At 38.3% G+C, this 27239-nt stretch overlaps 1 protein-coding gene across 3 annotated transcripts in view; it reads right to left on the bottom strand.

The window, feature by feature from the left end:
* Window positions 1-8789: 8789 nt before the first annotated feature.
* Window positions 8790-27239, bottom strand: part of SLC15A2 (solute carrier family 15 member 2) — a 35318-nt gene continuing 16868 nt past the window's right edge. For 2 of the 3 annotated variants that reach the window (XM_046657925.1, XM_046657927.1), the window contains 15 exons: window positions 25627-25709; window positions 25113-25199; window positions 24851-24940; window positions 24715-24759; window positions 23641-23673; window positions 22831-22919; window positions 21611-21692; window positions 20892-21026; window positions 19777-19941; window positions 19561-19619; window positions 17913-18023; window positions 17140-17236; window positions 11638-11784; window positions 10928-11032; window positions 8790-10640 (listed from right to left, as the gene is read on the bottom strand). In XM_046657925.1, the coding sequence (XP_046513881.1) occupies window positions 10464-10640; window positions 10928-11032; window positions 11638-11784; window positions 17140-17236; window positions 17913-18023; window positions 19561-19619; window positions 19777-19941; window positions 20892-21026; window positions 21611-21692; window positions 22831-22919; window positions 23641-23673; window positions 24715-24759; window positions 24851-24940; window positions 25113-25199; window positions 25627-25709 (1505 nt within the window). In that variant the 3' untranslated portion in view covers window positions 8790-10463. The remainder of the gene's footprint in view (window positions 10641-10927; window positions 11033-11637; window positions 11785-17139; window positions 17237-17912; window positions 18024-19560; window positions 19620-19776; window positions 19942-20891; window positions 21027-21610; window positions 21693-22830; window positions 22920-23640; window positions 23674-24714; window positions 24760-24850; window positions 24941-25112; window positions 25200-25626; window positions 25710-27239) is intronic. The other variant, XM_046657926.1, reaches the window with a different exon arrangement.

The following is a 27239-nucleotide window of genomic DNA, read 5'->3' as shown; positions in this document are numbered from 1 at the left end:
CCTCTTCTTATCTACAATGTCTTGGTGAGGAAATAAACCAAATAAAGTCACCATTAAATTAAAAAAAAAAGTAGATTGGGCTGGCTTTGTAGGTTACTGCCCAGCCTAGGAAGTAAGCTATATGCCACTACTCAAGTTATGCATTGCAGCACAGTCTATGTGCCACTATACTGGCCTCCTAATTTATCAGGGACCACACAAGCCTTTATAGACCCTCCCTGCACCACACCAAGCATTATTCTGCCTCTCACAAAAGCTTCTGCTATAGTCTATGGAAGAAAGGAAAGGTTGACAAAACAAAAATCACATCATGTTTGGGGTTTTAGAAAGCAAACTCACAGGAATCACTCTATTAAAAAAAAGTGTACTGCAGTAGGAGAATGACCAAGAAAAACTGAGATTTATAGACTTTATAATGTACATTTAAGAACAGCTTAAGATTTCTGGTTCTGGCCAAGAGGGAGTGGCCTCATTTCTTCCTAGTCCTCCCTCTCTCCACTAAACAATCTTACACATAGCACAACAAACATAGGAAGATTCTGAAAGGTGAGAAGAAAAAGGTGGACCGCCTAGGGATCTCAGGATTTGAGGAATGACATGGTGGCAAATTCCTTGAGTTTCCTTTTGTTTCCTATATATTTCAGACAGGGTGCTGGAGAAGCCTATAACGTGGAAAGACGAACAGGTGCAGCCAAAAAAGGCCTCCATAATGGCTGCTGTCTCTAGCCAAAGAACTGGAAAAAGAGCAGCTTAGCAGAACAGAAAACATTTTTTACAATATCCATCCTACTCTAAACAAACACCAGTGGAAGAACTGTCTCCTCCACTATAGTGTCTGTGGGACTGATCAGGGAGCTGAACTTTCATCCCTCAACCAATGATAGCGTTCTGATTTCCCCAGCAGGGTTGCATCTGCAGGGTCAAACAGTGATAACAGGCAGTACTGCAATTCCCCCGTTGAGGTAGTGTCAGCATGACCAAGCGAGGAGCTGACCCAGTTGCTAGGAGAGAAAAGGGGGTGCACTAGTCAGCATTCTTCTTCCTTCCTGCTCTGTGTCAGCCGGGCCCAGCGGGGAGCTGAATTTCTGTCTTTGCCAGGCAGCAATGAGATGAAATGAGGTGATGCAGATTGGCCCTCCACTTTCTCCACTATCCCCACTTCCCCATCCCCAGTTTGAGTGGAGCCCAGCAGAGAGTTGAAAGCCCACACCCACCCAGTAGCAACAAGGTGAAAGAGGGAAGTATGAGGTGGTGCTAATTGGCACTCTTATCACCCCTCTGGTGTCAGTGGGGTCCAGTAGGGAGCTCAACTTCCACCTAAACCCAACAGCAATGAGTTGGTGTCAGTTGGTGTCACAGGACCCAGTGTGGTGTCACAAGACCTAGTGGACAGCTGAACATGCACCCCCACTTTACCTGAGCACTATATCTAAACAGGGTGACCTTGCCAAAAAAAAAAATTAATAGTATCCAGAGTCTAACAACATAATACCCAAAATGTACAAGATAGAAATGGAATTATCTGAAGAGGATTGTAAAGCAGCAATCATAAAAATGTTCCAACTAGCAAATACAAACATTCTTGAAACAAATAAAAAAAGAGAAAGTCTCAGCTAAGAAACAAAGCTATAAAAAAAAACAGAGAAATTGTAAAACTGAAAATTATAATAAATGAAATAAAACTCACTAAATGCACTCAAGAATACATTAGAGATGACAGAAGAAAGAATCAGTAAACTCAAAAATGGATTAATGGAAGCCATCCAATCTGAACACCAACAACAAATGAACAGAGCCTCAGCGCTGTGTGGGACAATAACAAAAGATCTAATATTTACATCATCAGAGTTCCAGGAGCAAAGGAGAAAGAGGGTGGGGCTGGAGAAACATTCAAAGAAATATTCCAAGGCTGAAAAAGTTCCCAATTTGATGACAGGCACAAATTTATAGGTTCAAGAATATTAGTAAACCACAAAAAGGATAAACCATAGGAAAAAAAATCTAAGCCATGACACATTGTAATCAAACTTTGAAAAACCAGAAACAGAAAGAAAAAATCATGAAAGTAGTTATGGAGAAATGATGTATTGTCTATAATGGAAAAATGAGAAATTGTTCAAATGACAGCAAATTTTTTTAATGTGTTAAGTAGTTTATTGATTTACAAAGTGATTCTGCACAGGATGTGCAGCTCAAACCCTGCAGCAGTGGCAGCCCTGGCGCCCTGGACAGCAAATTTTTCATCTGAAACCATGGAGGCCAGAAGGAAGTGGCACAACATTTTCCAAGTGCTGAAAGAAAAGAACTGTCAACCCTGTTTCCATATCCACGGAAAATATACTTCAAGAATGAAGGGAAAATAAAGGCATTCTCAGATGAAGGAAAACTAAAGAACATTGTCACCAGCAGACCTGCCAGTAAAGGATGACTAAAGAAAGTTCTCTAAACAGAAAGGAAATGATAACAGAAGAAGGCTTAGGACCAGCAAAGAAGAAAGAGCAACGCAATGGGCTTTTCAAAGCTCCCTGTGGTCTCTTGCTCCCCAGGTCTTCCTTTAAAATATTTGGCTGCTCTCTTGCTGCCTCAACCTTTAGCGCAGCCCAGGCAGCTGCAATGCCGGCCTTGACCATACTGCTGCTGATTGCTATTCTTTTCAACAACATCCAGGCATAGAGGTTTTCTGAGGTGCTCCAAGTGAGGTCAGTTTCCTCCAGCAGCAGCAGGTCCTCACGACTACCTTACCATAAAGCTGGCACACAGGAAGAAGGATGAAAAATATAGAAAATAACATTAAAAACATAAAGAATAGCATGAAATATTCTAATTTACATGTACTTGGAGTCCTTAAAGGAGAGAAGGAGAGGAAGGAGAGGGAGTGAGGGGGAGAGAGGGAACGAGACAAAGAGAAAGGAATAGATAATAGCACAAAGGCAATATTTGAAGAGATGAAAGCTAAAATTTTTCCAAAACTGATGAAAGACATCAAGCCACTAATTCATGATGACCTGCAAACCCGAAGCAGGATGAATGTAAAGAAAATCACATCCTGACACATCATAGTAACACTAATAAAAACCAAGGTCAAAGAAAAAAATTTTATAGTGGCTAGAAGGGGAAAAATATTATCTTCAATTTTTAATTGATTTGGTGCTGACTTTTTAACAGAATGATGGAAGCCAGAATATAAGATGTAAAAGAAAATAACTGCTAATCTAGAAATACGGACCCTCAAAATACACACAGCAAAAATATCTTTCAAAAGTAGAGAGGAAATATTGTATCAGACTAACAAAAACTGAGAATACATCCCCAGAAGAATTGCACTAAAAGAGCAACTAGAGAGTTCTTCAGGAAAAGGAAAATGATCCCAGATAAAAGTAAGGAAATGCAAGAAAGAATGAAAACAGAAAGAGTAAATATATGAATAAATCTAAGTGCATATTGAGAGTATGAAACAATAATAATATTGTTTTGTGGGGTCCCAAATATATGTAGAATTAAAATGCGTAAAAATAATAAACAAAAAGTAGAAGAAAGTAAATGGAATGACAATGCTCTAAAGTCCAAGTATTGCCAGGGAATTGGTCAAATTAATCAAGTATATCTACTATAGGAAGCCCAGGGTATATGTAATAATCCCAAAGGTAATCACTAAATAAAATAATAAAAGAATATATAAACAGAAAAAGCTAATAGTAGAGAAAATGGAACCAAAAAATATTTGATCAATCAAAAAAAGGAAGAAAAGGAAAGCATAAGGGATATAAAACAGGCTACTTGAATAAAAAACAAATAATATGGTAGATAAAACTTAAATATACCAATAATTGTATTAAATATAAATAGACTAAATATTCTGATTGGAAGATTTACACTAGATATTTTTAAAACGTATATGGTGCTTATAAGAGACACATCTTAAATATAAAACTAAAGAAAGATGGAAAGTAAAAGGATGGAAAAAAATTAACCAAAAGAAAACTGATTTAGCTATATTAATATTAGATAGTAAATTTTAAGTCAAGAAGCTTTAGTAGAGATAAAGAAGGACATGACACAATGGTAAAAGAATCGATTCGCCATAAATGATATAAAAATTTTGTCTGTATGTACCCACAACATAGTTTGAAAATATGTAAAGCAAAATGAGACAGAAGTAACAAATCTACAGTCATAGGAGGAACCATTTGTTCTGACGTATATAAAACATGGCATCTGACAATGACAGAAGGTACGTTTTTTCAAGTGTGCGTGCACAATTTGCCAAAATCAACCTGGATCATATGTTAGCTCATAAAACAAGCTTCAATAAATTTCATAGGATTTTATCTCATTCATAATATATTCTCTTACCACAGTGGAATTAAGGTAGACATCAATAACAAAAGGATAATTTAGATTATCTCTAAATGTTTGAGAATTGAACAATACACTTCTGAATAACCCATAGGTCAAAGAAGAAATCAGAAAGGAAATTAGAAAGTATTTTGAACTGGATTATAATGAAAATGCAACATATCAAACTAATAGGATCCTCAAGGAGCAAAGGAAATGAAACAACATCACGTACCTGTGCTACAAGATAGAAAATGATGAATGTCTTTCACCGAATAACAAGTAGACCATTACTGAGGTTGGGAGGTTGGAGCAATCATGTGTATCTCAGTGGTGGATCAGAAAAAGCCTCAGAAAAGTGGTCAAATTGGAGTGGGATTTTAAAGGACAAATATGATGAACATGGAGAGCTGTAGGATAGGGGCAAAACAAAACTAATGGGTTGCAGCTCAAGTTGTAATTAGAGGAAATTAATGAAGTTAAAAAGCATTACTCTCCTAAATACATATATTATAAAAATAAAAATGAAAAATAATTTATTTCAATATCCCTCTCAAGAAATTAGAAACAGAAAAGCAAATTAAACCTAAAGAAAGTAGAAGCAAGGGCCAGCCCAGTGGTGTAGTGGTTAAGTTTGCTTGCTCTGGTTCGGTGGCCTGGGGTTTGTGGGTTTGACTCCCAGGCACAGACCTACACACTGCTCATCAAATCATGCTGTGGTGGCATCCCACATATAAAATAGAGGAATATTGGCACAGATGTTAACTCAGGGACAATCTTCCTCAAGCAGAAAAGAGGAAGATTGCAGCAGATGTTAGCTCAGGGCCAATCTTCCTCACCAAAAAAAGACGGAAAGAAAGTAGAAGGAAGGACATTAAAAAAAAGAGATTCGAGGTTTGGAAGACTCAATATGGTAAATATGCCAACTCTCCCCAAACTGATCCATAAATGCAATGAAATCCTGATTAAGATGTCTAGAGATCTCTTTGTGTGTGGGTGTGTGTAACTTGATAAGGGCTGGTGGCAGGGATGAGCCCAGACAGGTATAATTGACAGAAGTAGACAAATCAGCAATCATAGCAGCAGCCATTTGCTATTATAATAAACTCTATAATAGGAGCCAGATCAGATGGCCTTGTTGGGGAATTAGAAGTTTATCTTTAGAGTGAATAGGGAGCAACGACGTGTTTTTAAGCAGAAAGCAATATGCATTGCATCGTAAGAAAGATCATATTGTCAGTAATGTAGGGGAAAAAATGGAGTCACAGAGTGCATTTACAAGGCTGTTGTAATAATCTAGAGATATGATGGTGCCTTTAAATGGAGTAGTGGCAGCGGGAAAGGAGAGAAATGGACAGATTTGAAACCTATTAAGTAAGTAGAATCTACAAGTCTTGTTGATAGATTGAATATGTGTGAACTGGCAGAGGGAAGAGTCATGGATAATGTCTAAGTTCTTAATTTGGAAAATGGGTAGACGGTGTTGAATTTTGAACACTATAATCATAGTTTTGTGACTTTCTCCTGCAGTGCCACACAGTCCAGAAACAGGAATAGAAATAATGGTTAGATTTGCCTACTAGTAGAGACTGATAGAAACGTTGGAAGGTGAAGAAAACCAAAAATTCTGAGGTCGTAGAAAATGCATGACTAAAATGCACAGCTAAAATAATTGACCATGAGACCTAGGCTAGTTTCAAGGCCAGACTAGCGTGTAGTCTGAGAGAACGGAGATGTGTCAATTGGAGGTTACAATGAAGATGAACAATGAGTTCAATGGGAGGAAAAGTTGTAAAAGGACAGATTATTTCAGAAAAGATTTCAAAATTAGAGATTTTAGAGGTAGTGTTTTTCAACGTATGTTTAAGTTTGAGATATAATTTAGTCTGAGAATGACTGAGTTACCCTAGGAGGCCATTGGAATCAAAAAGGGGTCAAAAAATTGTGAGCCCTGGGTATTAATGGTTTATATCTATGGATGTGAAAGACTCCAAAAGCGATTGCAAAAGATAAGAATAAGATTGAGAGTGAAACACCACAATTCGAAAGACACAAGATTTTTTGGGGAAAAAAATCTGAAAACTGAAAAAGTTATGAGTTTATTGATGACAGGAACTGTGTTTCATTCATTTTTATGTCTTTCATGTATATAGCACATATGGAACATAGCAAGTACTCAATAAATATTTGCTGATTGAACTGACACTGTTACCCTTCTGTCCTCAGAAATTCATATTTATACATGTTATGCTAGATGACTATTTCAAATTGAGAGGTCAGGCGATGAAGAAGTGATAGATATATTAACTTAACAACTGAGTGATGAGAAGATCATGGAGAAGAGCTTTCCAGGCAGTGCAAAGATCCTAAGGCAGGAACAAGCTTGACATGTTTGAGAATCAGAGAAAGCTTGAGTAGTTGTAGTGCAGTAATCAAAGGAGTAAAGAATGATAAAGAGAGGTTAGGCAAAGGCCAAACCATGTAGGGCCTTATAGATCAGGGTAAGGAGCTGGGATTTTATTCTGATTGGGATGAGAAGCCATGGAGGGAGGAAATTAGGAATGAGTCAAAATTAGATCCTTTTACTCTGATCCGTTGCATTAACATATTGTATGTCTTCTCCAGTCTGATCTCCCACTACTACTCTGCACACACCCTTTATTCCATGCAAATCAGGCTACTCATCATTTCCCCAAAGTTTTATTTTCATGCCTCTTCACCTTTGTTTGTGATGGACTCTCTACCTGGAATGTTCTCTTGCCTCTTGCCTCCATTTCCAAATTCTAGTCATCTTCAAGGTCAAGACTAAAAAGCTATCTACTCCATGCTTACATGACTTCTTCCCTAATTCCCATGGCCAGAAGCAATCTCTCCTTTCTATGAACTTCCATAACTTCCTGTTTCCTATCAGGAACATGTGCTTCCTTTAGGTCAGCCAGAGATTATTTTTTTCATTTTAGTTTTATCTAATTATAATAAAGAATGTATCATCTATATTAAATCACATTCCCCTTGTTTTTCTCTTACTTCGTAAGTCATCCATTCTCATCAACTTTGCTGGATCCTTCTCCTTTTCTGGACCTCTAATGCTGGAAAATCCAAGGCCTAGTCCTTGAACTTCTCTATATACATTCACTTCCTGGATATCTCACCCAGTCTCGTGGCTTTAAGTACTATTTATATGCTGACGACTCTCAAGTTTATATCCCCAGCCCAGCCTCTTAACTGAACTACAGACTCATGAGATTGCCAGCTCGACATCTCCAGTTGGATACCTGTCATCTCAAGCTCAACATGCACAAAAAAACCTCTTAGTTACTTTACACCCCAATCCTATTCTTACCCTAGTCTTTTCTACTCCCAGAAAATTGCGCCATCATTCATCCTAGACTTTTATAAAAGTCTCCTAATTGGATTCCATGCTTCCATTTCTCCCTACAGACAACTCTCTACTCAACAGCCAGAGTGATCTTAAACAGAGAATCAGATTATGTCACTCTCGTGTTCTAAACCTGCAACAGTTTCATATCTTACTTAGAATAACATCCAAAATGTCTTACCATGGTCACAATGCCCCACACAGTCTGGTCCCTAGCTTCCTCTGACTGCATCTTCTACCTCTTTTCACCTTACTCAGTCCAGTTCTGTCATACCGACCTTCTTGCTCTTCCTCAATATACCATTACTTCCTCAAGGCCTTTGCATTCTCTAGGATCTTGGCAATCAGTAAAGGTAAGTGAGGTAACCTTGCATACAGGTATAGTAGATTATTCAGCTTTGTTTTTCCAACATCTAACTTAGTGAATGGTATATAGTAGAACTCAAAGATGTATTTGGATAAACAATAGCTCTCTTTAAAAAAAATGGAGATTTTAGTCAACTATATGGTAAGAATATAAGTCTACATTGTGATGTAGTTGCCAAAAACATCTAATGTTACCTAAGGCTGCATTAACAGAAGAGTATTGTTTTGAGAAGGGTAGGTTCTAGTTCTTCAGGTCAGACCTCTTCTGGAATGTTGTATTTAGCTCCAGATATCACATATTAAGAGGGATTCTGATCCACCGCTGCATTTCAGACAAAGGTTATTTTTCAGAAGAGGAAAAACAAACTGGTGAAAGGGCTGGGCTATGTTCTGTGAGGACACATGAAAGGAAATGAGAATCTTTTGCTTGATGAATACTTTCTTGATGACTGGGGAGCTCTCCCCAGACAGCGAAGAGTCTGCTACGTGAAAGAGAGAACTATGCTTATTCTTGTTGGCTCTAAAGGAAAGAACCAGTGGTAGGAGGTTTCAGAGGGAAGCTTTTAGTTCAGCTCAAGGAGGAACTGCCTACCACGGTTTTCCACAAACCAGTGTTCTGCAAGGCAAACAAAAATGTCTTGTATCTTTACTGCAGGATTTCTCAGAACCTTCAACATGCAAATGTTAAGAAGATATAATATACTTCATTTCCAAAATTTATTTGTCCATAGAAACTTTTATTCAAGGAACACTGTTAGCATCTCTTAAAACAATATTTCATAGAACAGATTGAGTTAAAGCTGCTCAAAAATGAACAGAATATCTTCTAAAGGAGTAAGGTCGTGTTCCTACCAAGACATGTGAGGGTGGTGCTGCTGTCACTTCAGTACTTCTGAAACTTTAGTCACTAAAACTAAAGTATATAATTTTTGGGAAACTGGAGCAACTTCTCTTACTTGTTACGTTTACAATGTGAGATTCAATACAGTTGTAGATGAGAATAACGGGGTAAAACCAATGGAAATGAGGCTCTCTACTATGGTGGTCCTGAACTTTTTTCCTTAGCAATACACCATAATGACATTCCTGTGTCTGTCCATTGACTCATTCGTTGTGTGCAAGGGAATGTTTCTCACCTTTTCATTAACACAAAAACCCTTCATGTTCTACCACTCCTCCCCTCCCCCACAGATTTTGATAGGATTCTCGTATGGGACAACGCCCCCCCATTGAGCACTGCCATTTTAGAAGCTCAAATCTAGAGTATTAATGTAACTTTTTTTGAATAAACAGGGGCTTCCCAGGCCTTAATGAAGAAATGGCATTTAAAAATTATGGGAGAAGGGAAACAAGAAAAATTATCAAAATGAGCAACTACTTTGAGGCTGAAGGGAGTAATAATAAAAAAGGAAGATGGATTCATAAAAATATTGTTATTAAATATTTGCTGCAATAAGCAAGACATGATGTAATAATAAGAAAAAACTGGCCTGACGCTATTGAAAAGGCAGGGCTGGAAAATTACAATTAGTCTCTATACAACTGTCCCCAGGAAGGCAAAATCCAAGGCTGAAGCATTGTTTCCTAAGAAGAACAGGCACCACAGAGGAATGGTTCATCAAGATTTCTGCAATTGCTACCTGTTCCTGTTTTCCAGAACCATGTTTGTTTACCAATGTTTACTATCTTTAATTTGATTTCCAAAGATCCATCAGTACTGAGAAAGTGGTGTTTGGGTTAGTAGATAAAATACTGTAATTATTAGAAAGATATATCTTCTCCTGTGTATTAATAAAATGTCATTCTGTCTCCTACCATCCATACTGAAAAATTTCCTCAGGTCTTATCAAACCTGGATAGCTGACAAGCCAGTCCCCAGACCAGATGACACCAGATGTACCAATTTTTAAGGTCCTGTGAATAGTACAATTACATCGCTTATGAAGAAACTTCAAATACTGTTTCTCTGTTATTCTGCAATTCTGTCCCTAAATCAGCACCTCAAAAAGTAGGATCATCAGTTCTAAACAGCAGATAAAAGAATTCTCACAAACCTTTGCTTACCCACAGAGACCAATCTCAATTATACATTTGTGTTTTTCATGGCCATTTGCAGGCAGTAGGCCAGCTTCAGCAACACTACACAATGTCAACTGAGTTCACTGATAGGTGGGAAGACATAGAGTCTCAGGGTCTTGCTCTCTAATGTACTGGAAAACCCAGGCCTAGAACTGCCTCTGTCATGGGAGAAAAGTGGAGGAGATCAGTTCAGACATGCTGCTACTTCTCTCCCCTAACCAAGCAGGAGAAAAAAATGGTTGATGATGGGTGATGGCCAAGATCAAAGCCAAGAACTGGAGTCTGGGCAGAGTCCGGGAAGCCATTAGAGCCTTGTCTTCTTCGTCTCCAGGTTGATCATGTTCCCTTGGGTATGGGGAATCTGCTTATCTGCCGGTCCCTGAATATCCTCTGGCTTTAGAGGAACATAGTAGTAGCCCATGATGGAGAAGATCAGGCAGACCACCAGCAGGAGGCAGGAAAACAAAATGAATTCGGCCCACTGCAGGAAGAAATAGAAGAATATGGAGAAACCTGAAACGAAACGGATCTTCGTAGGATGAGGACTGGGGAGCAGATTGACCCAGGGTCACCAGTTTAAGAAGAGGTTTGCTAGAAGAAGACTGGGTTCACTGGCCTCTCCTCACATGGGCCTATGGTGGCCATTTTTGCCACTTTGTGTGTCTATTTTCATGGCAAAATCTGTATATATCTAACCCACCTCATGTGACAGCACTGAGTGGGGAAACCTTGGATAGACACAAGCTCCTGCTTCCCTTAGACGCATACCTGTACCAGGCCACCGAACTGTGCCACAACAAGCACGATGATATTGCCAACTGCCACTGTCAACAACCAGGCTGCCTGGAGTACAGATTTCATGCTGGAGGGAGCCTAGAGGGGACAAAAGTTTGTGAGTGAACTCCCTACGCCACTCTCATGCCCAGTGCATCTATTCAGAAAACTTCTCTCACAAAAGCTTCCAGATTCAAACTTCCCCCACAAAGTTCAACTATCACACCGATTCAGGGGGTGGTAATAATGTTAACAGTAATAATAAGATAGAGTTCTTAACTAAATATTTTAATTCATTATATCATAAAATCTTCATTACAACCCTAAGAGATAAGTTCTATTAATATTCTTATTTTATACATAAAGAAAAATAGCATTAGAGAGATGATAATTCACTTGCTCAAGGTTACACGATAGGTTATGCAGCCAAAATTTGAACATGGGCAGTTTGATTCCATTGCCGTTATTCTCAATCTGTAAATATCCTTTTCTAGATCCCAAACAGCATAGGCTACTATGCGGCTCTGCCATGATCCTGGGAGTCAAGATGATTCTCTGTTCAGGGTCATAGATAAGAAATCTAAGGCCAAAAAATATGGAGGTCTTGCCCGGGGTTACATGCCTCTTTACGGCAGTGCCAGGATTAAAACTTACCATCTTCTAAGCAATATCTCCACCTCCATGCTCTATTTGCAAAAACCTACCTGAGAATAAGAAAACTCGAGTCCGGTGACAGAGAACATGACCTCCCCAGCTGTAACCAGGGCATATTGTGGTAGCTGCCATGCAACGGACATTTTGTTGGCTGGAATGTCTTCCATCTTCCAGGCCTGAGGACCTTGATTGGTGCGCTTAGTGAAGAAAAGAAGAAAAGGGCATGTCAGCAGTCTCAAGTAAACATTCTTGACCTACAGCATTCTGTGATCTTATATCCACCCCCTCTTTTTTACCCTCAAGAGGTTAAGGAATTTCTACACAATTTCAGTTTTTAAAAAAATTCCTTTTGGTAACATTGCACCCATTTGCCTGGATTCAGTCAATCAGATACCATTACCGACAGTGTCCTTAAAGGGCAGAATATTTTGATAATGTAGTTTGGACTCCCACCATTTTGACCTATTGTGTATTTTGATCCTGGCCAACATTTTACAAATAAAATGGCATCTGAGTTATACAAACACAATGAATTTTCAGAAAGCATGTTCTTGAGAAAAGTTTAATTCATCATCCAATTTTCTATGTAAGTACAATTAAACCATTTTTAATAGTTTCCATTAAAATTTTTTTTTTACTAAAATTACTTTTATCGGAATAAATTATTTTCTTGGTAACCCTTACATTGAAGATCTTGTTGATCAATTTTTTAAAATCCATATCAAATACCACCTGCTATTTTGAATTCTTTTTACTGGTCATTATTTTTTAACTTAAATCTTATACATTCTAATTTTGTCAACAAGATGCCATTTTTCTTTAAAAGTCTGGTCAAAAAGAATTTCTTGTTATTAATGTTACCAAATATATGTGATTCTACAATCTTTTTTTTTGTTTGTTTAAAACTACTTTTACTATATGCAGGTTTTTAGCTATGGTTGGTTTTATACAGATCGTGTCCACTAATATTTGTTATTATAAGTGGAATGAAATTTTTTTAATTGCATATATTTCTTGGAGTAAAATCGTTATTTGGTGGTAGTATAATATCTAGTATAATATCTGGATAGGCAATGAGATAAAAATGGCAGAGTTAAAATGTCAAGGTCAAAAATCCTTAAAATCAAAAGTCTTTGATGTCCAAATGCCCTCGATTCTCTGAGTCAAAGGGCCATTAGTTTCAAAATACTGTAGTAAATTTTGCTTTAGTTGATATTGTGACTAATATCTGGGCATATGTTTGGGTTTCTCAGCCTAAGAGAAGACTATGACCTGAGTTTCTAAATCAAGATCACATACTCAAATACCCATAGGCAGGTAATTAAGTAAACAAAGCAGGCTGAATGGGAATGATGGAGACTACGGTGAACTGGACAGCATAGGCCCCAGCTAAAGGTACAGCCACCACAGCACCAGACAATTGACATGGTAATACCTGTTACAAAAATCTTTGGATTTTTGTTTTTAAGAAATGTTAGGAATCTAGCCTCTTATGTGAAATCTCTTGAATTTTAAATATTGTCAATTAATAATAATAATTATTATTTTTGTCAATACTTTGCAGGCCAAACAAAACAAGGCCATGGAAGGAACTGGGCCCCCAGGCCTCCAATTTACCATCTCTACTCTAGACGCTTATTAGAGTCTGGCATTCAGAAACAATATATATGACCTCTATCTTGAGCCACATACGAGAGACAGAACAAATGAAAAATGGAATAACACCAGGAATGCAAGTGTTATTGGTTGGATTTTGTCCCCCTAAACGTCATATTTTAAGTCCTAACCCCAAGTATCTGAGAATGTGAGCTTATTTTGAAATAGGTTTGTTGTAGATATAATTACTTAAGTTAAAATGAGGTCACTGGGGGGACCCTAATCCAATATGACTAGTGTCCTCATAAGAAAGGAGAAATGCGGCCTTAGACAAGTCTACAGGGAGATCTCTATGTGAAGATGAAGGCAGAGATTGGGGTGATTCTTCTACACACCAAGGAACACCAAATATTGCCAGAAAACTTCTAGAAGCTAGAAGAAAGGCATGGAACGGATTCTTCCTCACAGCCCTCAGAAGGAACCAACCCTACCAATACCTTGATCTTGGACTTCTAGCCTTCACGACCGTAAGATAGTAAATTTCTGTTGTTTAAGCCACTCAGCTTGTGGTACTTTGTTACAACAGCCCTAGAAACTAATATAGCGAGGTTGCTTTAATATGTGAAAATGAATTTATGCCATATCAATAGAATAAAGGACAAAAATCACATGACTATCTCAATAGACACAGAAAAAGCATTTGACAAAATACAATCCCCCTTTATGGTAAAACAAACAAACAAACAAACAAACAAACAAACAATTCAACAAACTAGGAATAGAAGGGAACCTAACCTGATAAATTACATCTATGAGTCGTAAGAGGATATCTGCTCTTACCACATCTATTCAACATTGTACTGAAAGTTTAAGCCAGGACAATTAGTCAAGAAAAAGAAATAAAAGGCATCCATATTGAAAAGGAATTAGTAAAGCTATCTCTATGCAGATGACATGATCTCGTATGTAGAAAATCCTAAGGGATCCACTAAAAAAACTATTAGAACTAATAAATTAGTTCAATAAGGTTGCAGGATGCAAGATCAATATACAAAATCAATTGTATTTCTACACACTTGCAATGAACAATCTGAAAATAAAATTAGGAAAATGATTCCATTAACAATAGCATCAAAGGGATAAAATGCTTAGGAATAAATTTAACAAAGTAAATTTAAAACTTATATGCTAAAAACTGTAAAACATTGTTTAAAAAAATTTAGGTCTTAAAGAAGACCTACATGAATGGAAAGACATCTCATGTTCACTGATCAGAAGACTTACATTGTTAAGATAGCAATATTGCTCAAAATCACCTACAGATTCAATGCAATCCCTATCAAAAGCCCAGCTAGCTCCTGATCCTAAGCTGATCTGAAAATTTATTTGGAAATTCATGGGACCCAGAATTGCCAAACCAATTTTGAAAAGGAAGAATAGCATTGAAGGACTCATACTTCTGGATTTTGAAATTTACTACAAAGTAACAGTAATCAAGACAGTGTGGTACTGGCACAAGGATAGTCATGTGGATCAATAGAATAGAATTGAGAAGTCAGAAATCAGTCCACACATTTATGGTCAATTGATGTTTGACGAGAGTGCCAGCACCATTTAATGGGGGAAAGAACAGTCATTTCTACAAATTATGCTGGGACAACTAGATATTCACAAACAAAAGAATGAAGTTAACCCCCTATCTCAAACCATACACAAAAATTAACTCAAACTGGACCAAAGACCTAAATATAAGAGCTAAAACTGTAAAACTCTTAGAAGAAAACATAGGCATAAATGCTTAAGATCTTGGATTAGACCATGGTTTCTTAGATACCAAAAGCATAAGCAACCCAAGAAAAAATAGATAAATTGAACATCACAAAAATTAAAAATGTTTGTGCTTCAATGGACACCATCAAGGAAGTTAAAAAGACAACCTATTGAATGGGAAAGATTATTTGCAAATCATACTTGACAAGTGGACTTATATCCAAAATATATAAGGAATGCTTACAACTCAATAATAAAGAGACAACTCAGTTAGAAACTGGGCAAAGGATCTGAAAAGACATTTCTCCAAGTCAGATATACAAATAGCCAATAAGTACATGAAAAGATGCTCAACATAATTAGCCATCAGGAAAATACAAATCAAAACCACAATAAGATACCATTTAACACCTACAAGGATGAGCTATAATTATAAAGACAGAAAAACAAGTGTTGGTGAGGATGTGGAGAAATTGCAACCCTTATACACTATTGGTGAGAATGCAAAATAGTGCATTCACTTTGGGGAAGTCTAGCACTTCCTCAGATGGTTGAACATAGACTCACCACGTGACCCAAGAATTCCACTCCTAGGTGGATATCCAAGAGAAGTGAAAACATATGTCTACACAAAAACTTATATATGTATGTTCATGACAACATTATTTTTAATAGTCAAAAGGTGGGAAAAAACCAAATGCCCATCCACTGATGAATAGATAAATAAAATGTGTTATATCCATACTATAGAATATTATTTGGCAATAAAAAGAAATGAAGTACTGATACATGCTATAACATGGATGAACCTTGAAAATATGCTAAATAAAAGAATCTTGACACAAAAGGCCACACGTTGTATCTTTCCATTTATATGAAATGTCCAGAATAGGCAAATTTATGGAGACAGGAAGTAGACAAGTGCTTGTCCAGGTTTAGGGGGTTTGGAAGAAAACGAGAAGTGACTGCTAAAGGGTATCGAGCTTCTTTTTGGAAGGATGAAAACGTTCTAAATTACACAACGCTGTGAATATAATAAAAACCATTGAATACATATTATTGAAAATATATGGGCTGGCTCCGTGGCCGAGTGGTTAAGTTCGCGCGCTCCACTGTGGTGGCCCAGGGTTCGGATCCTGGGTGCGGTCATGGCACCGCTCATCAGGCCACGTTGAGGCGGCATCCCACATCCCACAACTAGAAGGACATGCAACTAGGATATACAACTGTGTACAGGTGGGGTTTGGGGAGATAAAGCAGGAAAAAAAAAAAAGATTGGCAACAGTTCTTAGTCTAGGTGCCAATCCTTAAAAAAAAAAAGGAAGATTGGCAACAGTTGTTAGCCCAGGTGCCAATCTTTAAAAAAAAAAAAAAAGAAATTCTCTCTGTATTGAATGTTAGTATATTTAAAATCTTTGTACTCTTTAAATGGGTGAATTATCTGGTATATGAATTATGTCTCAATTAAGCTGTAATAAAAAAATGGCATACCAAAGATACCAGGTTATTAAATTAATTAAAATAAGTAAAACTTTACAGATTATTCTCATCATAGGTCTGGAAATGTTCCATCATTTCTTATTCAGTACCTTTTTCTTATATTTAATACAATGCCAAAAGTAATGAGATAAAATTAGAATCAAGATTGACATCAAAATTAAAATTCAGAGGTACCCTGCCCTGCCCTAATTGCTGAGACAATTGCTTTTGAGGGATCACCGTTAACTGATCCCCTTAACTTTGTGTAGAGATTGACATTTGCTACCAGTCTTGGTATTTTAGACTATGACATGCTGGCAGATCAATTTCCAGGGAGCTATGAGACTCGCATGTGGAGTCAGTCAAGAAGACATAAATGATCTTTGCTTTCTTGGGGACGTAAAGAGACTGGAGTAGACCACGTAATCTTATAACAATGGCTCAAGATAAATTATGTTTCCCATGACCCAAGACCCTGTGCCTGCTGCCAGTGTTATCTCTTTTAATGTGCCCTATGGAGACTATAGTGGGCCTTCTGAAGTCACTATAGAATCTATCACATTACACTAAACATAAGTATGTGATCCTGTCTTGCAACAGAGTCTACGTTGGATCCCAGGATAGATACAGATACAGATGTAGATACAGATACAGATGCAGATACAGATCTATGGAAGGAGAGAGTAGAGGTGCCATGAGCTACTTACATCAGCAATAACAAACAGATAAGCTGCACCAAAGTCTAGTAGACCCAAATTCAGTGAAAAGTCCTTATCTTTTGTTTGACAACGCATCGCGGGGTATCTGGAATAGGAGGAGTTCAGATTAGAATAAACATCACAGCTTAGTAAAGCACTCCTCTCTCCAGGGGAAAGAGTGATCTCACGTCTACTCATGGTGAGTTCAGCAGCAAAGCCGCCATTTCTTTTGAAAGAGAGAAGTCTCTAGAAGTGAATTATTTTCAGGCCAGGTTTTTCTGCCCCTGATCTGAGCTCTTCATTTCTTGTTGGGTATTTTCTTTTAACCTTAAATATGAATAAGGAAGGCACAAATCACCTTCTTTTGTGGACCTCAGGCCCTATATCTTCTTATCTAAGTCTTAGGAATTTTTTTCATCTAAGTCTTACAAATCAGCAGAACAGCATAAAACAGTGAAACTGAAAGGATAAGCTTGAAGTGATGAGGTGCCAACAGGAGGTACCAAAGGGTAGGAGTGGGAGCTAATAATAAACTTTGCAAAATTCCCAGAGATGGGCTTTGGTAACTACACAGCATGGCCTTCACAGCAATCATGATTTCAATATACCTGTGTGGAAAAAGGTGAGACTGAGGGAAGGAGGCAAGGGTTGAAAAGAGCAGGAGTCTGTATATACTCAAAATGAGCCAAGATATACTTAATCCCCCTACCTCTATGCAAAAAAAGACATTTAAAAAACAATTGTTGATAAAAGTAAAATGTCCACAAGGGTAATGCTCTTACTCTCCTCTTTGCACAGTTCTATAAGGAGACACACCATAGTCTTCACCAACACTGAGGGAGATATCCGCACCCAGGGAGATGTTGACCTCTTTATGCAAAGTGTTAACGAACCTAAGGGTAGAGACAGTGTTACAGATCAGACAAACCGTCCCAAACAGGGAGACCTGATAAAAGGATAGAGGCCTCTTCTGTTTTGTTTACCACTATATCCTCAGTGCCTAGAACAGTGGCTGGCACAGAAAAGGTACATGATAATACAGTGTTAACTGGATGAATGAATTAACTCACATGTAAGAAGTAATCAGTAGTCTTAACTGTCCCTAACTTTCTCCTTCCTGAGGAATTAGCTTTCTATCTACCACACCCTCACCTGACCTCTAGCTGGGATGGACGCTATCATGATCACCCATGGCAGTCTGAGTTTCCTCACTAATCTAGCTGAGGTGCACCCAGTTTCTTTCCCTCTTATAGTGGTAGGATTCATCAATTGAGACTCTATTAAGAAAAATTATCATATATATAAACATACACCAGTATTTACATAAAACTGATAATTTATCCTCCTATAAATGAAATCTGATTTTACTTATGTAAAACCCAGACTCCCAACCCATGGTAGGTTGAGTTATCATTGTTTTGGAGTTCTCAGACAATCTTGGACCCTTCCAGAACAATCTTCCTGGTCTTCTGAAACTAGGCCCCTAATTGTCCTCTCAATATGGGTTTGGGGTACATTTCTATTTGGAGAGCTTTTGTGTTGGTCTCTGGCCCATGGGACAAGAAGGGCAGTTCCCTCTAGAATCCTTAATGTTGATTCCTGGACTTTAGATAATCCTGCATGGATCTAGAAATTTCCCCTTTCAGCCCTTCCGGAGGTTTTTATGCCTCTCTGACCCAGGGAAATCCTATCCTCACTGCTGTCTGACTTATTTTGAGCTCTTTACTTTCTCTGAAGCATATTCAAAAGCAAATTATTATGACTGTTCCACGATTCAGGCTTTTCATTAAAAGTTCTCCTCTAAAGTACTATTCTCAGCAGCAACCATGTAATCTTGTTGGTCATAGGCATGTGCATCTGTCGGTTTCATCTCAGATTCCTGCCACAGAGAACAGGTGGCCTCTTTGGTGCTCCACCTCCAGGCTGTCTGAGAAGACCTTCAGACTCATCTGGATTCAAAACCAAGTCTTTAGACTCCAAATGTGTACCCTTACTACACCATGATGCCTCTACAGGTTTAAAATAAAAACTACACTTTTAAAGCACAGTAACAGTAAGAAATATTCAACTACCAACAATGAAGGAAAGATTATTTGCTCTCTTCTAAATTTCTCCCTGTTGATCACAGAGGAAAGTACTCAGCTACTTTCCTGAGAGCAAGATACATGGATAAAATTCAGCAGAAGGGATCGAGGCATCAGAGCACAAGGGGGCATACACAGATATAGGTCATCTTTGAATACCACATGGGAAAGCAAGCCTATCTGCCTCTCAGTCCTGGAAAACGCCATCTGACACCCATGCCCCTGACATTCTAGGAGAGAGAAGCTTTGTACAAGACAAGCAGAATATGAGGCCTCTTCATCTGAAGCCCCATAGATCAGAAGAGACCCCAAATCCAAGAGAACTGTGTCTCCTTGACATCCAAACCTCACAGCTGTCGTCCCAGCTTTGTGGGATGTTTGTGGTTTGTTTTCTGCATCCTTCACCTACAACAGAAGAAAGTAAAAATCAGTTACAGCTGACAACAGAGAACTGATAATCAGAAAATTGGATCATCAGGCATATCCTTGGTAAGATATTGATCTAAGCCAGTCATCATACTCTAAGATAACAACTTGGAACCTAGGCCATTCCTCAACTTACCATCATGCTGGAAATACTTTTCCCAGATTCTCGAATGATCAGACTGTACCAGTTCCTCTCCTCCACAGAATGCTTCGTGTAGACAGACAAATTGTGATACTTCAGGTTGAAGTGGAAATCCTGACTTTTTGTCTTCAGGTGGAGTTTGGAGTAGCGTGGCATTTTCTGTAGAATGAAAAACCTATCACACTCACCTTCCACCCCATCTTGGACATCATTATCTCATAGCACCCCAGGGCAGATGACCTCATCAGATACTTTCAGCATTATCCTTTAACCTAGTAATTCCACTTCTAGGAATAGACTAGGAGTAATCAGAGGCATGCATAAAGATTACGAGTAAGGATGTTCATTATAGGATTATATATAATAACAAAAAACCTTAAATACCTATAAGGAAATATTCAAATAAACTATGATATATCCATAGAATGGAACATTATATGTCCATTAAAATCATGTTCTTAAAGATTATCTAAGGACATGGAAAAATGCTTAGAATGCAATTAATGTTAAGAAAAAAATCAAGGTAAATGCAGAATATAGAGTTTGAGCTCTTTCAAAGAAGTAGTTTATTTATTCATTTATACAAAAATGCTCACTGTGATTATCTCAGGGTGATGGAATTATAGATGATTTTTATGTCTTTCTACATATTCCCCAACTTTCAACAGTAAATGTATATTACTTTTATTCTTTAAAAATAATATTTTAAAAGAAATTTTTAAGAATAGGTACAGTAACAGTAATGAAAATACACAAGCCACACTCTTCCAGAGGATGTGCATGATTAGGAGGCAGTTTGAAATAATAATACAAATTACAACCTATTGAGAGCTTACAATGTCCCAGACACTACGCTAAACACTTTACATATAATACTTAACCTTACAACAGCTTATGACATAAAAATTATCACCATTTTGCAGATGCTGAAACTGAAGTTTAGAGATAAAACAAGTTGTTCAGGGTCTTTATAGCAAAGGAGTGGCAGAACCAGGAATTGCACCAGGGCCATTTGACTCCACACATGCCTGCTCTTAACCACTACATTATGCTGCTGCTTTGGTGCATAATCTGAATGTATTTCTAATTCATTCCAGTCCATACCTCACCTGAAAGGATTTGATGGACTCCACCAACAGAGAATTGTTTTCATCTCCCAGCACCGTTACCTTCACCTCATCATCTGCCAGATTTAAGACTTGCAGGAAAATCTCTTGGGGACCTGGCTGGGGTGGGGCCATTTCCTTGAGATGGAGAACATATGTCAGAATCACCAACAAACAACCCTTCAGATAGAATGAGAATGCATATCACAGCCCTATCTCTGACAGCCTAGCCTGTCTAGTCGGGAGGACATAGCTTTCTCCCTCTGAAGAGCAGTTGGCTTAGAAAACTCAGAAGGCAGTTTGGAGGGTGAAACACTAACTCAGTGTAGCAAACACTGATGCCACGTAACAAACTCCATGCTTTTTGACTTGGCTGTGACCTCATACATCATTCCCCAAGAGTGGCTATGCAATCTGCCAGAAAGTATTTTTTTGAGTATCTGGTAAAGTATCATATAAGCCTGTGTTCCCAAAGAGATGGCTAGATACCTCTCTTTGGGAATTCCTTGACAATATACTCTGAATCACTCAGGTGGGAGGTGGGCCTCAGTTTACATTGCCACTCTGCCCTTGTATCTACTCATTTGTCACAAATACTAATTACGCACCTTCTTTAAAACAGGTACTGTGTTAGGTACCAGGGAATCACGATCAAACAACTCAGAACAGTGAACAATAGATATGAATCTTCCCTGATGGAGCTTAAGATTTATTGAACTCACATTAATTTTTATTTCTACAACTGCTGCAACTGCAAATGCCAGGCATGCTAGGATCATTCCAACAGCCATTTTCCTAAGCGATCTGCAGAGGAAAGGGAGAGACGAATATATCTCAACTTTGGACTCTAAAGGATAAAAGCTAAAACTCCTAAACCTACTATTAAAGACCTTTCCTAATTTGGTCCCAATTACTTTTCAAACTATTTCCTAGAACTCCCCTTCACACAGCCTTCTTTCTCCCTTTACATAAATCACGTTGAACTGTTCTCTGTAATGCACCACATTTTCCCACCTCTACTTTTGTTTGTAATGGTCTTTCTATCCATTATGTCATAATAACAAAGTAATAGTAATACAGCCAGATTCATTGAACATTTACCATATGCCAGGCACTATACATTATCACCTCATTTTTCTCTTCTTCAGAAGTCTTTCTTGAACCTGGTGGCAGGAAGGACTCACTTCTTGCTCTACACTTCCTTGGCACTTTGTTTCCCTTCTTAGGGCACTTAACATATTTCACCTTGTATGTGTTCTAGCTCCCTAACTAAACAGTAAACTCCTTGAGGGCAAGATTTGTGCTGTTACATTTGTATTGTACTTGATGCTAAACTCAATAATATCTGCTCAATAAATGAGTAAATGACAAAAGGCCATTTGAATATGGTAAAGTGATCATCAAAAGGAAACTGCTATTCAATCAGGAATTAGAGGAGGCTTGAAACCCTCCTCTGTTAAATTTACAAAGAATAACACTTCTATTTAGAATGCGGGAAAAGTAGTAATTAGGACAGTTCTATTCCCAGACTTTCCAGGTCCCCCATTTGTTTCATATGAACAACAGGAGATTTAAAGGGATTAGCTGTTGTCAAAGGCTTTAGACTTCTTTGAAGGGGCAACTTTCAAGAAGAAAGCAACAAGTCGATTTAGGAGCCTATTCTCACATAGTTTTGACTTTCCGTGAAACTTAGATCTACCCCTTCAACATCACACAGTTAAGTCTCCAGTAATGGCTTGTACTCTCTGCAATAAGAATTAATTAGATCTAATTTCCATCCGCCAGTGTCAATAGGCATTTAGTCTAATATGGATAAACAGAAGCAGAAATTGATATATCAAAACAAATCATCACTAAATAGAAAAGTGCTGACACTGAATCTTTATCAACCTGGGCAAAGCCTGAGTCAGTTTGGAGCAACAGAGGCGTAGTGAGCACTTACGAGAACTTAATTCCACATTTGGAGATCAGACGGTAAATGACAAGGTCAAACAACGGGATGAAGATAAGAACCAGAAAGGGATTTAGTACCTGTAATACCATGGTAAAAAGGATTAGTTACAAGCATTCTTGTATCATGAGTGTGACCATGTGCTCTCATTTGCTCGTGTGCACTCTCTCTCACATCCAGACTCACTTTCATCATACTAAGTACAGAATGATTCCATGTCTCTCGAACCCTTTACACCGCCAAGACTCTATTTCCCTCGCATAGCACCTTAGCTTCCAAATATCCCAAGGAACCAGTCTCATTCTGGAACCGTTTTTCTGTCAATCAGTTGGGAGCTCTTCTTTCCCATTTTCACTTACCTTCCCCAGTTCCACAGCCCCAGGAAAAATATCATAGCGAGGAGAAAGGAAGGAGAGAAGGAAGCATTGGGGATTGTTGAATAAGGGGTTAAAAAAAGAACTAGGAGTTAACCAATAAACAGAAATTCTGACTTCACTGCTCACAACAAAGTCTCACACTTTTCTTCGACAATAATTCCAAAATACTACCTTAACATGGAAAAAAAATCCAATGCTTACACTTTTCCTGTGAGCTCAAAACACTCTCCCTGGAGTTGGGCAGGAGTTACTCACTTAACAGAGAATGTGAAAGAGAAGTGTGGGGTTTAAGGAGAATATTTCCATCCCTATGTTTTTCTCTCCTCAGCATGGAAAACAGAAAATTGTGACTGGTAATCCAGTAGTACAGGTAGGGGTATAGCTGAGCAAAGAATAAGCCCCCACGACTACAGCGGTCTCCTACCTGCATCTGGTCGGGCTGAAGCACAAAAGACCCCTGAAACATTATAACAAATTACATTTAGATGGTGGCGAAAGACGAGAAAAGCCAAGATCAACAATCTTGCTAATTAGCAGGTGAGAAGCATAAGACAAAATCCATCAGGCCTTTGGTTCAGGACCCCTGTCATGCTTGTAAGAGTATGTGGGGGAACAGACTGAGAATGGTGTCAGGATATGCTTGCTGAAGGCAGGTGTGCCTAGGGAGAAGATTCTTTTCTGTGTACTATGCTTTCATTATCTTGAGAGAGAACAGAGTCAGTGTGTTTTTATTAATCTCAGTAACTGCAGTTATAGGTGGTTATAAGGTGAAGTACAAGACATCATGGTTGGAGTGAACATTCCCACTGACGCACAGTCTTTCTAAAGTTGTTCTCCAAGGGGTCAACAAGAGAACAACCATGGTAATCCTGGACAACCAGAGGAAGGGAAAAGGTAAAATTCTATTTGGCAGGCTCCAAATAGACCGGCTAATAAGACCCTGGCATCATTCTACCCTGCCCTCTTCACAACTGAGATGGTAGAAAAACAGTACAATAATCTAGGAAGTGGAACAATTGAGAGCAGAGATGCAACTTTGAGTTTGCCAAAGAATGGAGATTGGAAAAAGACATAACAATGTTTACACCTTTCTCATTCTTTCCATATCTATGTACGAAATATCCCACTTCCAGTTCCTCTGCTGTGACCCCTGCCTGAGAGACGGGGCCAAGTATGTGGTAGCAGCAATCAAACCTGTCCCTGCTGTGCCCCAGGCAGGCTCGGATGGAAGAAAACAATCCCCTAGCCATCCTCTCGACACTTCTTTGTATACCTTTAAACCTTTCCCCTCCTTATGTTCTTGATTTCTAAAGATAAGATTCTGTTTTTTATTTCTAGACCAGCTTTCTTTACTTTGCCTTCTCAGTACCTTCATGTTAAACCCACCTCTCTCATGATCTTAAGTCAGTTATCAGGGAAAAACACAAAGAAATTAACTTTTCCTTAATATGGATTACAAAGAAAAAATAGACTTCTATGGAAAATCTCTTCTACTCACCAAATTCCCATTCATCCTGGTGGCTTGCAAGGTCCATCGTGAGCCCTAGGGCAGACAGATGCTATTATGAGAAATCCCTTTCTGTGAGAAGGAAGGGGCTGGAAGAAGAGTTAGCTTTCAAAAGAACTATTATTACCTGCTGATCCAAAAGAGCCCAGAACATGGGCAATGGGATATAAAGGAAAAGTATCCTGGTCAGTGCCTTCACATCCATAATAAGCTGCTTCTGCAACAAAGGGGAAGAAGGAGCAGACTGAATTACTAGATGTGGTTTCTTTGCTCAGAGTAGAAATGCCCCAGAACAGTAAGAGAAGAGGTCAAATGCAGCAGGATGGATCAGTTTGGACATTGGGAAAGGTGCCATGGAGGCATAAGGTGTTTTTGCAGTTCCAACTTACTGGGTATTTCTCAGCTGCCCAGTCCAGCCAGTGCTGTTGCTTTGGAAGGTCCCCAGAACGGTTCTTGAAACGGTTGGAAATAGCAAACTAGGAAAGAGCATAGACATCAGAGAATAGACAAGACGAAACCATCCCCTGCCTTTTCCAACTCATTATCCCTTCCCTCAAGCACACATACTTTAAGCCACTTACTCCAACTTTTTGATTTCATGAGACACTGAATTTCAGAATATTTCACATATAATTTTATCTAGCCTTATTTTCTGTTGGCAACATATATAATTACATTTCAGAAGATTTTTGCCAATTTAGAAAAGTGGTTATATTATTTTTTTTTACCTAATGTTTATGTAGAGGCACAGAGGAAGACTGACCAATCTCAGTTTGCCAAAAGGCACAGAAGTAGAACAGAGGTCATTGAGAAAAATGTGTATCCATGTTTGAAGGTCTGTATCTCAGCATTGCCTCTCTTTCCCTTTGATTGAAAAGGCAGGTAAACAGTTTATGGACTTACCCGGATACATTTGACAACTTGAGTTGCTATGTTTCCTTCAGGAGGTGGTTTTCTGTATATTTTGCTTCCCATTAAAAATACAACTGCAGTTGATACAAAAACAAGGTTCTTAGCTTCTCATTTAGCATATTCAGTACATCCACGCTAAGGACAGACTGCTGAAGCATAGGAGTGACTGGCAAATCTCGTAAAAGAAGGAAACTGACTTCACTTCCTGACTTTGGAGTTATAAACTTATGGGAGCCAAGAGCAGAATGAAATGGTCAATTGTTAAGATAGATAGATATCCGCTGAGACCTTCCTGTATTCACAGAAATGTAAGTCATCTCTAAATTCTCACGCTTCTTTCTCCATCTCTACATCTGATGTATTACCAACTGTATTGATCCTTTCTTCAATGTATTTCCCATCTGCCCCCTCTTGTATTGCCACCACTATGGATCTTGTTTAGAACCTCACAGCTTCTACCCTGGAATATCAAAATGGGCACCAATCAGTTCCTCAGTCCCTGCTGTCTTTCTTCTTTTATATGATGCCAAATTAAACCCTTGTTTCCAGGATCTACCTAATAAGCTCAAACTCCTGGCATGAAAGGCCTTCCCAAATCCATTATTATTCTGTAGTTATTATTATCTGTCGAAGGTTTATTATCACATGTAAAGTGTTAGGCATTTTATGTACATTAACGGATTTAACCTGACAAAATATGTACTGCTCTCTCCATTTTACACACGAAGAAACTGAAGATTAAAGAAATTAAGCAATTTGTACAAGATCACATAGCTAGAAAGTGCCAGAAACTGCATTTTTGACCTGAGCCCTGTCTGACTCAAAAATCTATGCTCTACCAGGGCTGGGACTGGGGTGAGCTGAGTGAGACACTCCCCTTGAGCACAAACTTTTAGAGAGTGCCAAAAATTCAGTAATCGGGATAAATAGTATCCTTGCCTCACTTTTAACCCATCCTTTCTCCACATTACAGTCAGAGACACCACCGAAAAATAAAAATCTAACAATCATTCCTCTGTTCGAAATCCTTTTGTAGCTCCCCAATGTCCTCCTGATAAAATTCTAATTCTGTGGTGACTTAAAAGGCCCTTCTTTATCTGATTTCTGTCAGTTTCTTCTGTTTATCTTTCTCATTTTTGCTCCAGGTGATCTGAATTCCTTTAAGGCCCTCGAATATGTCATGCTCTTTCACCTCCTAGCCTTACAGATCCCGCGAGCTATTTTTGTTTCACTTCCAATCTCTTCTTTGATCAATTGCTGTTAATCCTTTGGATACCATTTCTTTAGGCCAACCTCTTCTGACCTCAGAGTCTTAGTCAGACATCCCTCCTATGTGTTCCTATAGCTTTCTCTGTACTTCCCAGTTGTGACACTGATCATGCTATGTTGTAAAATTTTCTTTACTTGTCTGGACTATATAAGTTTTTTGAAAGCATGAATTCTGTAGCTGTCTAATTCACCAGTGTGACCCCAATACCTAGCACAGAACCTGACACATATTAAGCTCATTAAATAAATCTTTGTTGAATGAATGAATGAAAAAAATAAACGAATAAATTAAATTACAGTGAAAGGCAAGGGGATTGAGTTATTTATTAGTATCC

The sequence above is a fragment of the Equus quagga genome, chromosome 4 (genome assembly GCF_021613505.1).
Source record: "Equus quagga isolate Etosha38 chromosome 4, UCLA_HA_Equagga_1.0, whole genome shotgun sequence".
Taxonomy (NCBI): domain Eukaryota; kingdom Metazoa; phylum Chordata; class Mammalia; order Perissodactyla; family Equidae; genus Equus; species Equus quagga.
Note: the sequence above shows the minus strand (reverse complement) of the source record. Positions and strands in the feature narration are given on the sequence as shown.